Source organism: Peromyscus maniculatus, chromosome 1 (genome assembly GCF_049852395.1).
Source record: "Peromyscus maniculatus bairdii isolate BWxNUB_F1_BW_parent chromosome 1, HU_Pman_BW_mat_3.1, whole genome shotgun sequence".
NCBI lineage: Eukaryota > Metazoa > Chordata > Mammalia > Rodentia > Cricetidae > Peromyscus > Peromyscus maniculatus.
The window spans coordinates 179,778,160-179,791,276 of NC_134852.1; the positions used below are offsets into that span (position 1 = coordinate 179,778,160).

At 37.4% G+C, this 13,117-nt stretch overlaps 1 protein-coding gene across 9 annotated transcripts in view; it reads right to left on the reverse strand.

The window, feature by feature from the left end:
• The window catches only part of Rfx3 (regulatory factor X3), a 259,080-nt gene that overhangs the window by 20,933 nt on the left and 225,030 nt on the right, over positions 1–13,117 (reverse strand). For all 9 annotated transcript variants that reach the window (XR_013047992.1, XR_013047991.1, XM_076561780.1 and 6 more), the window contains one exon: positions 5,804–6,012. Coding sequence is in view for 7 of the 9 variants with exons in the window: in XM_076561780.1 (XP_076417895.1) it covers positions 5,804–6,012 (209 nt within the window). In the remaining 2 variants the exon portion in view is untranslated. The remainder of the gene's footprint in view (positions 1–5,803; positions 6,013–13,117) is intronic.

Below are 13,117 nucleotides of genomic sequence, written 5' to 3' on the forward strand. Positions count from 1 at the left end.
AGGAAAATCAATTCAAACTGAACATCTTGATGATGAGTGACACTTTTGTCATCTCTAAATGACAATGATCCTTAGAGTGTACTCTGTGCCCGATTTCACCCAAAAATATGAAGCAAAGTTCCCTGAATTGTCAGTCTAAATGGAGGCGAATATGTGGGATTCCAGGTCGTTTTGTTGAAAGGTAAATTTATTGATTCCAGTTTCTTGGTGACTTTCATTTCAATTAAGGTGATTTCCCCCCACTAGAGATGGGAATTATAGATGAGTTAAGAAATGATTACATTTAAAAACCACAAATATTTAATGTATATATTATACAAATATGAGCCATATTGACAGAATAGTAATAATAAACTTTTATATTAAAAATATAAATAAGTCCAAATAAAACTGTGGCTTTACCAAAGATGTATCAACTAATAAGCTTCTTTTATACTTCAAACATAGCTGTGAATCTGTGATTCACACTGAGAATAATGCATGTATTTATGCTTGCATGTTTTATACCAGTTTTTATTCACTTGCCTTTTTCTAAAGCTTTTTGGCCAATAAATACTAAAGCTGTCACTATATTCCCAGGAGGAGGAGGCAAAATGTCACAAATGAGAGCTTTATTTTTGTAATGACCAATTATAAAATTCCAGGCAAATAAAAGGGTAGTAAGTGGGCTTTACTTTTGTTTTCCACTCATTTTCAACCTTGTAAAAACAGATTTAAATACATCAGGTTCTACACATTCACGTTGGCAAGTGACAGATCACGAGTGTGACAGCTGAAGACAGAAGCTCTGGGTTCTGATGCTGGCTGTCTGCTACTCGACTCTTAGCCACAAATAGGCAATTTCCCTGAGGTTGTTTTCTCTAGGGAAAATGAAAGCAGTGTTTTTAAGGGAAAACAGTTATTTGAATGGAAAAATGAATATAAATAAATAGAAAAGAATATAAAAACAACTTATAAATAAATAGAATGCAACAAATATAATTTATTATGTTTATTTATAACACAACAAACAATGCTATTTGTAATTTGTCTATAGAAGAATGAAGATCATTATATGGACAGCAGACTTCTCATTTACTTTTTAAAATCATTGTACAAACAGAAGAAAAAGTAAAGCGTGGATGTCTAACTAGACCCATTATCATATGCCTTAAAACAAATACAAAAAAAAACAAACCAGGGCCTCACTCTCTAGTCCAGGCTGGCCCACATCTCATTACGTAGCTTAGACTAAAATCTCTAGAAATCTTCCTGCCTCAGCTTCCTCTGTGTGTGGTTACAGGTGGCCTTTGTAATCTTGTCTACAACCACATAACCATTTTTAAGGCTTAAAAGTTAGTCTGAGAGTCAAATGAAACAACACATAGTAGTTCCCTGTATCTATGGTTTTGATTTTCTTGGTTTCAGGCACTGCAGTCTAATAGCATGAAATGAAAATTCCAGAAATAATCAACGTTTCAGACCACACGTCCTTCTGCAGAGTGATGAAGTTTACTTTCTGGCTCCTGCCACCTGGGATGCAGCTCATCTTTTTGCCTAGCAAGTCCAAGCCGTATAAAGGTCCCAGAGTGCAAGAGCAGTGATGCTGGGGTGTGAGTATAGCAAATTACTAGAAAATGCCCCTAAGTAAGACGGTGAAGGCTGTTGCCTTTAGGGAAAAAGATTGTATTCTGAGATGCGACTGATAATAAGACTGCATCTTCTATCTGTGTAACTGAGACAAAGGGAAGTCAATCCATTCTAGGTTTGCTGTCATACTTCAATCTGCAAAAGGTACAGTCATAACCTGTGAAAAGTGCTGACATCAAGACGTCAAGGCGCTATACCTTAGGTTGAGTAATATTGGTGGTTCAGGCATCTACTGAGGTGCTGGAACATAGCCCTCATGGATAAGGTAGATAAGTGTACTCCAGTATGAATGAGCAGTCATGACATGAGAATGGCCACGTCAAGAATGCTACCTCAGACTCAGGAGAATGGCAAGGCCTTCCTTGTCTCTGATTCAGGGGAAACAGCAAGACCTTCCTGGGTCAGGCTCAGGGAATGGCAAGGCTTTCCTGTAGTCTGAGTACAGATGTTAGCTAACTGTTGACCTATAGCTAAAAACAGTATGTGCAAAGAATACTAAGCACAGCTTTCTCATCCCAGATAACTTCATGTCCCCTGAGACTGTTCCCATACAGAGACCGCTTCCTCCTTCAAGATGTATATAAAGAATATGCTGAGTATCTGGGCTGCTGGTGTGTCTGCATCTGAGTGTACAGTCCACCCAATCACACCTTTCAGTTACTTGGGTCTGTCTTTCTTAAGTTCTCATCACTCCCAGTAAGGTTTCCAGGATCCAGCCATAAAGGTCAGGGTACCTAACATATGTGGGATCTTAACAAATTGGGTCATTACCACAGCACTGAATATACTACAGTTAAAAGTATATTCATTACAATAAACAGTTCCACATAATGGTTTCTTTGTGTCAATGAAATATCTTAAAACACTCCTCAAATGTTTATAACTCTAATGCATAAACGAATTATTAAAAATTGAAGAATAGCTTCACTTATGTGCCAAAACCCTAAAATTAAATGATACATCATCATCTACTTGTAAAATAATTTACAAGCATGTAAAATAGTAATTTTTTTAAAAATAAACATTTCTTTTTCCATGGGAAAAATTTAAAGCGCGTGCACACACACACACACACACACACACAAACACACACACACACACACCCAAAACCAATGTAGCATAATGACTGAATGTCTAATAACATTGAACTCAGAGTCAGTAATCTTTAAAAGTAATCCACGGGTAGAGTAGTCACTTATAACTCCATCCATCTTGCTGAACAAAGACGGTAGATATTTAAAATACATCCCAGGAATGACAGGTAGCTAACAAAGATACAAATATAAAATTAACCTTATTCAAAAGTAAACACATTCAAATTAAAGAGAACACCTGTTACCTATTGCATTATGAGACCGTATTATGGTCTGGAGAGGGGGTGAGAAACAACTTTACTGTTTCTACGAGTGTTCCTGAGGATTCTATAGAAGGAATGTGGCAGTATTTATCAAAATGTCAGCTCACTGAACAATATAGTTCTAATTCTAGAAATTTAGACAATGAGCAAAGTTAGTTTTAATTGCAGCAACTCCTTCCCCACCACATATATCAGGAATGATTGATGACCTTAACTGCAGTTACCAAGAATGTGGTCTTGTCTTATTCACACAGCATAGAGAAAAAGAAATAGTCCATGTAAAATGTTCACTTCTGGGTTTTCCAAAATCGACACCAGCCCTTGAAATCTAGTTTATGTAGACAGACCTAGATGGAGCTGAGTGTGTCTACAGCAATGCGTCAACTGCTGTGAGACTGCCAGTTTGTTTCTACGTGTCTGGGTAGGTAAATGCAAACACAAGTTTAGAAATTACTAGATTAAATATCTGGCTTTTAAACAAAAAGGAACTGTATATGTGGTTGTCGAATTTATGATATCCCTTGCAAATTTACAATTTACATTTACAATGCTAAAAACATAAGAATTCTTCTTCTGCTTCTCTGAGGATTTACGCATGAGTTTTCATTACTCATCATGTTCTCATGCCTCAGTAAAAAAACAGTTCAGATATTACTCTGCCTACCAGCAGGAAGTATGCATCTGCTTAAATGTCTCTTTCCTCTGTGGCCCTCAACTGTAAGCCTTCAAATCTTTTTGAAACGAAAATAGTAACCATAATAGTGTCTAATAATATCAAGCCAATTATCCCCAACTCAGGGAGGACAGAGGGCAGGCGAGTGATGATTTACTGGGCTTGTGTATCTGCAGAGAACACGAAATACAAGCAAGTAATTTTCTTTCTTTTCAGAATTCCTGCAATAGATCTCTGTGGTGACAAAGGCTCCAGGGGTGTATTTCTAAAATGATGTCAACTAAATGCGGGGGAAAACCCACAGAGAGAAGTAAGGGCAAGGCTGCCACTACTACAGAACACAATAGGAAGGGGTTGGGCATCTGTCTTTCGCTGCTGTGTGAGGTTGGGCACTGTGCCTTTGGTCATGTGAGATTTGGAAAGAGTCAGGCAATATAAGTGATGTTCCAGCCACTGGTCATGGGCACACATATCACTTATATTATTTTCTGTGAAAATTCAGATGAATGAAATATTGACTCTCAAGCAATCAAGAAACCATATTTCTGCCTTTAATCCCAGCACTCAGGAGGCAAAGCCAGGTTGATTTCTGTGAGCTCAAGCTCAAGGTCAACTTGGTCTACTCGAGAGTGAGTCCTAGGAAATTCAGGGCTATGTAGACAGAGTCTGTCTCAAAAAAGCCCCAAACCAAAAACAACAACAAAAAGAAGAACATATATTTCCAAATTAGAATTTTGAATTATATGACAGATGGACTCCTATTTCATAAGTTAGATAATTTAAATTTTTGACATTGACATTTGATCCTGTAGTAAAAATACAAGTGTTTGTTTCTTTATTCAGGGTGATCTCACTGACTTGGGCCTAAAACCTGTATCTCCTGAGAGGTATAATTTGTCCCTGACATAGATTCCATGCTAGAATCCACCTGACCATTCCATCCTATACAAATATGGCACAAGTCTTAATCAATACAGCTCATAAATGTGCTTTTCAAATCCTGTTGTAGATTTGGTGCCAACAACTCATTCCAAATTTGCCATTATGTATCATATAATTAGTAAGCCCTTTCCATTTAGGGGTGCTTCTATGTCTACAAAAATATGTATTTTTTCATATGAAGTATTTCAGTCTAAAAGATTCATTATCAATAACATATGTTATTACCTGTTGGATACTAACCATGCAATATAATCACCAGAAAGTGACTGACCCCTAACTACTACCTCCTAACCACCAAGAAAATGAGTCACTCACTGGGTCTTAGGAGTAATCAAAAGTTAAAAAGAACATATAAATTCTGCTCTCTGATAGCTCTCTGATATATTCTGCTCTCTGACAATTGACAGAATTAAGAAATTAACTAAGTAGTTCTGAGTGAACTGGAATTACCCAGGGGATTTCAAAGCTCAGATTGATAGGCCTTTCCTCTATGGATTCTGACTCAAGTAGACTTGGGAAGTAGCCTACTGATGCACATTTATAATGAGTCTAAGTGGATGTGAGGTCATGAGCTAGTGACTACAGTTTGAGGGCCACTGAAAAGGGAATAATAGTTATAACCCCACCAGAAGGTACTTCAATAAGGTAGGAGTAGAGGGAGGACCAGCCACGCTTTCTGACTGTTGCTGAAAACATCATCTAGAGCAGTGGTTCTCAACTCTCCTAATGTCACAACCCTTTAATACAGTTCTTCATGTTGTGGTGACCCCCAACCATAAAATTATTTGCGCTGCAACATCATAACTGTAATTTTGCTAAGTTATGAATCAGATGTAAATATCTGTGTTTTCTGATGTTATTAGGGGACCCCTGTGAAAGAGTCTTTAGACCCCAAAGGGGTGGTAACCCACAGGTTGAGAACTGCTATTCTAGATGGACTCTCAGAGATTACTATCTGAAAATTTCTTGGCTTTGAGCAAGAGGGGCTCCTTTCCCAGCAAAATAGTTCATTTTCATCAATTTCCTGCTTAGTCTCTATGCATCATAGTCATAGAGTTGGATATTCCACCAAATCTAAATTTCTTTTTTTTTATGTGAATAGCACACACACACACACACACACACACACACACACACACACACACACACACACACACACATTTGCAGGACATGAAGACAATTTAGCGAACTTGGGGTGCTACCTGTAAAAAGACCATTTGAGCAGAAACTGCCTGGCGGCTTTAGGGAAGCTGGGTCTTCCTTCATAGGGCTTCAGTGCCTGCATCATCACATTGTCCAGCCATGCTGCCCACTGTTCCAGTGTGCTCTGCTGCTGAAGTGTCATCTTGAAGTCTGTTTCTAGTCTCTGAACCATGTTGTCATCACACTGGCACACCCAGGAAGCCTGCTCCTGGGACGGGTCACAGATAGAAAGGAAAATTCAAGTCGGCAGCTTCTCACTGAGAATCAGCACAGAGCACATGCAGGGTGGTGTCGCACAGAAAGCTTCAGTGGGGGACATGAATGAATCATGGACATGAACAATAGGCACCCAATGCCTTTGTCATCTTTAGGGCTTAGCACTTCTCCTTGATCACTGCTGAAGCAGTATTTAACTGTGACTTGGTTTTCTACTGTGGCTAGGCCTTGTGAGATACCAGCATGGTAAGGAAGCCAGAGGTGTGAACCAGTAGCATGCTCTGTCCGGTTTCCACACTGCTTCTAAGTTTCCCCACCCACCACAGAAAACTGTAAAACCATTTTACAAGACTTAGAGTAAGTCAGAGGAATAAATGATTCAATTGGCCAAAAGTGGTCCCTAAAGATTAAAACAAAAACAAACGCTGAATGGTACTAGTTAGAAGCATATGCTGTGTGAGTTTATAGATTGGGAACAGAAATCTCAAGGGCTATCAAGGCAAACCAACAAATGCAAATTAATTCACAGAACTGAAAACAACAACAACAACAAAACCTCTTTTGAGAAAATGTAGATGTGCTACCTGCCAAGAAACCTGATTACTGTATTTTCCCTTCTGCTTCTGGTTGGGAAGTTTCAAGTTTTGTAACAACAATGAAAATAGGAACTTTGAAAGTTACTTTTCAGTGATTGTGTAACTTCTATGATATTCTAGTGATGCGCCGCATTTTAAGGTTAAAAGAATAAATATCTCTTCTCTCATTATCAAAATTTAATTATTTGGCAACATATTATGACAGACAATTAAAAGGCATGCTCAGGTCCTAATTTGCCCAACTAAGTTAAAACAATTAATTAGATTAGTGTGGGCTTTAGTTTCCAATGCACAAAATCCAACAAATGAGAATTGAGAGTTTTTAAGTGGGATCCATTATGATAATTTTTAAGAGAACTTTCTTTGAAATCTGTAAAGTTCCAATACAAAAACAGAGAATATGTTGATATTGTCATGAACACTGTCTGCAGCCTTAATTCTATGTTATCTTAGACGTCTAGTTGATTCAAATTGACAATTTCAAATCAATATATCTCTAATCCCATCCTTCCAGTTCTAGGATCTCTGCTGACCCTACACACTTGACATATTCAGGGTCATTTATGCTTAGAGACATTTCAAAGGCAAACTGCATTCACATCAATCACTCTATTTTTCTAGGGAAACCTACTTTCTTCCACATCTCAGCTGATGATAGCATCTTCTCTCTTTGTTTTTAGATGCTACCTCTTAAACACAACTTGTAAATAGTTTAAATAGACTAAATACAATTATAGAAAAAATTAATAAAAAAGACAATAAAAGAATATGAGGGCAGAAGTCCAAGATAGCTACAATACATGGATATGCATGTATACATTGAAGATACTTTAAGTTTTTTAAACACATATAACATAGTATATGTGCTATATTATTTGAATTCTGTTTATATTTACATTACTCCTTTATTCATGCTAATTTACATTTTGTCATTTATGCTTACACATATATAGTTTTAATATAAATATAATATATATCATGTATTCTACTCAATATTCTGCTTAACAATGATAATTTGTCCACTTTTTCAGATACATAAATATGGAGCTATATTTACTGCTCACTAATAAACTTGTTTCATTGCATGAATATGATATTATTTGTATAACCAATTTCATACAGCTAGACATTTGTTCTAAATTCTTACTAGTATAAAGTTTGAATTAGCTATGTTGTTAACTACATTTTGCTCATATTTTTACTTATTTCTGTATAATAGATTTATATAAGAACAGTTAAAATCTTTTAATAGTAGCAAATGGTTCCCAGAAATTTTGTATCAACTTCAAGAGTCCCTGAGTACCCAGGTACGTTAAGTATTACAATAGTAACCAAGAGAGGGTTTTGGTCCACCCCACTGCCCCAACATCTAAGCTTTTTTTTGTTTTAATTTTCTTCTGACCCTTCCTCTGTATATGGTAGAGCAATGTTAAATAGATGGACTATACGGGGCATTAGAGCTCTAGAATCTTGGGCAAATGAAAGATTCTGTGCTTCATGTGAAGAAGCTTGTTCTTGTTTATGCTGGCTCTAGAAAAAGGACTGTACTGATACACACAGAGGAATTTCACCTTTTTGTTTGTTTGTTTTTTGAGACAGGGTTTCTCTGTGTAGCTTTGCGCCTTTCCTGGAACTCACTCTGTAGCCCAGTCTGGCCTTGAACTTACAGAGATCCGCCTGCCTCTGCCTCCTGAGTGCTGGGATTAAAGGCGTGCACCAGCCACCACTGCCCAGCTGAATTTCACTTTTTACCAACAAATTCGAACTTACTATTTACATGAAAATGACTTTTGGCAAGATGAGATGATAATCTAAAACCTAATTTGAGAAATAAGAGCACAGCTTCATAAACCACTCTTCACACCCTACAGCTTACAGAGTTCACATTAACGATGGCTTACTTCATAAAGCAAACATCTGAAGGTGTTCTTAACTTATACAAAAATAATATCCAACATGGTACATAGTAAGGAAGTTCAAAATCAGACTGTATCTTCAATAAAGAAACCCATGTAGCTGGGTGTGGTGGTATACACCTTTAATCCCAGTACTTGGGAGGCAGAGACAGGTGGATCTCTGAGTACAAGGCCAGCCTGATTTTAGAACAGCCAGGGCTACACAGAGAAACCCTGTCTCAAAAAACAAACAAAAAAGGAAGGAAAGGAAAGAAGGCAGGAAAGCAGGCAGGCAGGCAGGAAGGAAAGAACTCAAGTAGTCAATGATCAGGTTAACAGGTAAGACCATCCAAACCTACTTAATTCATAATGGAGATGAAAACTCATCCATTTACACAGAACATTTAGAAATAATACCATCCTAAGACTATCAGTTAAATGAGAAAGAAAGCCAACCAAACTGCAATAGAAAAAAGTCTTGAAATGCAAAATCATTTGTTGAGAAGAGGATGAAACAGTGCAAAGAGATTTATGGAGGGAAGTCTTAGGTTTATAAAATGGTCTGAGTATGTCAATACAAAGGAAGACAAAGAGTAGCTCAAGTTGCTGTGTAAGATGAGTAGTAGATGTGTAGTTGACTATTTATATACAAAGATGTCCTCAAGAGAGATGTTACTAAGCAGCAAGTAGGTTCATTTGTACACATATTCAATTCAATACAAAAACAGGAACATCCAAGGTCTTGGCATGCTCTAATAATAACACTTGGAAGTTGTTTCAAACCAAAGTTTCTTTATTGCAAGAGTTTTATCCTTTTATTTGTCAGTCTTACTGAGATTCATCTTAGAAGAGGCAGGGACAAGTTCCAAATGACAGGAAAAGGTCATGAAGAAGGAATGGGAAGCAGGGCACACTAGAGAAGCCTGTCAAAGCTTGGAAGAGATAAAGATGTAAGTAAGGTAAAAAGGAACTGTGCCATTTGGGTAGGCATCAGAACGTACAGAAGGAAAGTATAGGCTGAACTGAATGGCTCACCATTATATTTGTGATCCTCTGAGGAAAGGAAAGACGATTTGGAGGACAGATCCTGAATTATACAAGTTCCAGTACTAATGACTGTCACGATGGACACAGAAAAACTTGACAGTTGACAACAAAGGAAGACAAAGAGTAGTCAAAGTTGCTGTGCAAGTGGATGTGTAGTTGACTATTTACATACAATGATGTCCTTAAGAGAGATGGTTCTAACCAGTGAGTGGGCTCGTTTGTATACATATTCAATTCAGTACAAAAATCATGAATCCAGGGTTGAGGACAGGTAAATAAATGTTAAAACAAGAACAATTTACATTTTCTCAGATACTAATTGAAATAAATCATTCTTTACAAAAATTTCTGTTACCAAGTTGGAATTAACAACTGGAAACTGAAGTTGTCTTACTATTCTGACTTCAAGATAGTTTTACATCAACTTTCCTTAAGGTTCCTTTAAACATCTTTTCAAAATGAAGATCTGAAGTAAATATTAGAGTACAGATTTTAAGTTGATATAATTGCTTAATAATTTTGGTAAATGAGTTATTGTAACCTTGTAACCCTATGGACATACTCAGACCATTTTATAAATCCAAGACTGTTTGTACTTGCAAAGGTTATACGATTGCACACAAATATGTCTATTTGTATACACACCATTGGTAGGTAGATGGTTGTATATATGAAAAAGATATTGAAAAATTAAAAATCAGAAACATGAGCTTATTTCATGAAAACCACAATGAAAACAGCTGATTTATTCTACTATAAATGAGTGAAGCTCAAATATTATTACATAATATATTTTATTTTATTTTTTTTTAGAGTTGATTGTTTTTCATTTATTTATTTTTTTTTCTTTTATTTTATTTTACAATACCATTCAGTTCTACATATCAGCCACGGATTCCCTTGTTCTCCCCCCTCCTGCTCCCCTCCCCTTCTCCCCAGCCCACCCCCCATTCCCACCTCCTCCAGGGCAAAGCCTCCGCCAAGGAATGAGATCGACCTGGTAGACTCAGTCCTGGCAGGTCCAGTCCTCTCCCCCAGACTGAGCCAAGCGTCCCTGCATAAGCCCCAGGTTTCAAACAGCCGACTCATGCAATGAGCACAGGACCTGGTACCACTGCCTAGATGCCTCCCAAACAGATCAAGCCAATCAACTGTCTCACCTGGAGGCATCACGATCCCTGACTTCAAGCTCGACTATAGAGCTACAGTAATAAAAACAGCTTGGCATTGGCATAAAAACCGACATGTGGACCAATGGAATCGAATTGAAGACCCTGACATTAACCCGCACACCTATGAATATATAATTTTTGACAAAGAAGCCCAAAGTATACAATGGAAAAAAGAAAGCATCTTCAACAATTGGTGCTGGCATTACTGGATATCAACGTGTAGAAGGCTGCAAAGAGATCCCTATCTGTCACCGTGCACAAAACTTAAGTCCAAGTGGATCAAGGACCTCAACATAAATCCAGCTACTCTGAACCTGCTAGAAGAGAAAGTAGGAAGTAGTCTTGAACGCATTGGCATAGGAGATCACTTTCTAAATATAACAACAGTAGCACAGACAATGAGAGAAACAATCAATCAATGGGACCTCTTGAAACTGAGAAGCTTCTGTAGAGCAAAGGATACGGTCAACAAGGCAAAGCAACAGCCTACAGAATGGGAAAAGATCTTTACCAACCCCACATCTGACAGAGGACTGATATCCAGAATATATAAGGAACTCAAGAAAATAGACATCAAAACGACCAACAGTCCAATTGAGAAATGGGCTTTAGAACTAAACAGAGAATTCTCAACAGAGGAAACTCAAATGGCTGAAAGACATTTAAGGAATTGCTCAACATCCCTAATCATCAGGGAAATGCAAATCAAAACAACTCTGAGATACCACCTTATGCCTGTCAGAAGGGCTAAGATCAAAAACACTGAAGACACTTTATGCTGGAGAGGATGTGGAACTAGGGGAACTCTCCTCCACTGCTGGTGGGAATGCAAGCTTGTACAACCACTTTGGAACTCAATATGGCGCTTTCTTAGAAAACTGGGAATCAATCTCCCCCAAGATCCAGCTATACCACTCTTGGGCATATACCCAAAAAATGCTCAATCATACCACAAGAGCACTTGCTCAGCTATGTTCATATGTAATATATTTTAAATAATAAAGCATGTTGTGGAGAATAAATTTCTTATAAATAGAGTAATGATTTTAAAAGACACACTGTACAATTTACCTACTTAAAGTATAATTCTTCTCGAAAGGAAGTCCTGTACCCATTGTATTTGTTATCTCTCATTCTCTGCAATATCCTAGTCCTACCCAGTCAGAAATCTATCCTGCCTCTAGCGTCTAGCTAGGCATCTCCTATAAATGGAAGCATGTAACAACTCCCCTTCATTAACATGTTTCCGAGGCTCAATCAAGGCTTCAGAAGTTCCTTCCACTGCCCAGCAACGGTCCACTGTATAGATAATGCACATGTTCGGTTATCAGGTAAGGACCCCTGGGTTGTCTAATTTGAACAATAATGCTATGAACATTGAAGTACAGATTGAGGATCTCTACTCTGAAAATCCAAAATCTGAAATATACACAGAGTGTTGTATGCTCAAAACTTTTGTGTTTTGAAGCATTTTAGAGTACAGACTTTAAGGATAAGCATGTGGTAAAGTCTAGTAAATCTCAAGAACACCCAAACATTCGAGTCCAAGCACTTTAGACAATTGGTCAACTTGCGTGGCCATGTTTCCCTTTCTCCTGGCTATCTGCCAAGCAGTGGGCTGCTCAGTCACATGATGAGTCTATATTTATCTTTTTGAGGAGATGCCAGACTGCCTTAGTGGTTGTGGCAGTTTGCATTCCCATCAACAGCTCATGAAGTGCTAATTTCTCCAGTTCTCCAGGGACCAAATCTGATATTTTCTGTCTTCAATCACATCCATTTAGTGTGCATCTAATGCTATTTCCTTGTGGTTTTAACTCCTGTTAAACCCTGGTGGCCAATGCTAAGAATCCTTTCATGTGTTTATTGGGCACTTGTCTATTTGCCATTTTAAAATCAGGTGGCTTTTTATTAATGGGTCCCAGGGTAGTTGTTTATATATTTTATGTATGGAGTATTTACAAGATGAGCTTCTGACAGGCTTTGCATTGCCTTTTTACTTTTTGTCATGTAGTCTCTTGTTAACTCCAAAAGTTTTAAATTTGGATTGTGTTGAATTATGCATTTTTTACTTTGTAGCTTATATTTTATGTCAGGGGTGTTATAATTTTTATATAGTAACAACTAACTTTGTTACTTTAGTATCATAAATAAAATATTTGTTAGACTTCCATAAGGAACCTACATTAGTCATTTCCAAGTGTAAAGTACAGAACAACTAGAGTTAGAAAAAAAATATTTTTTTTTTATTTGAACCAAGCTGTCCAGACTTACTTCAAATTAATTCTTTAAGTGAAAGAATTTTCTCAGGTATCTGCAATGTACTTTGCAATAGAGGTGCTTAGCTCTTCAAGGTGGGTTACTGTAATAAAAGAAGTACCTGCTTG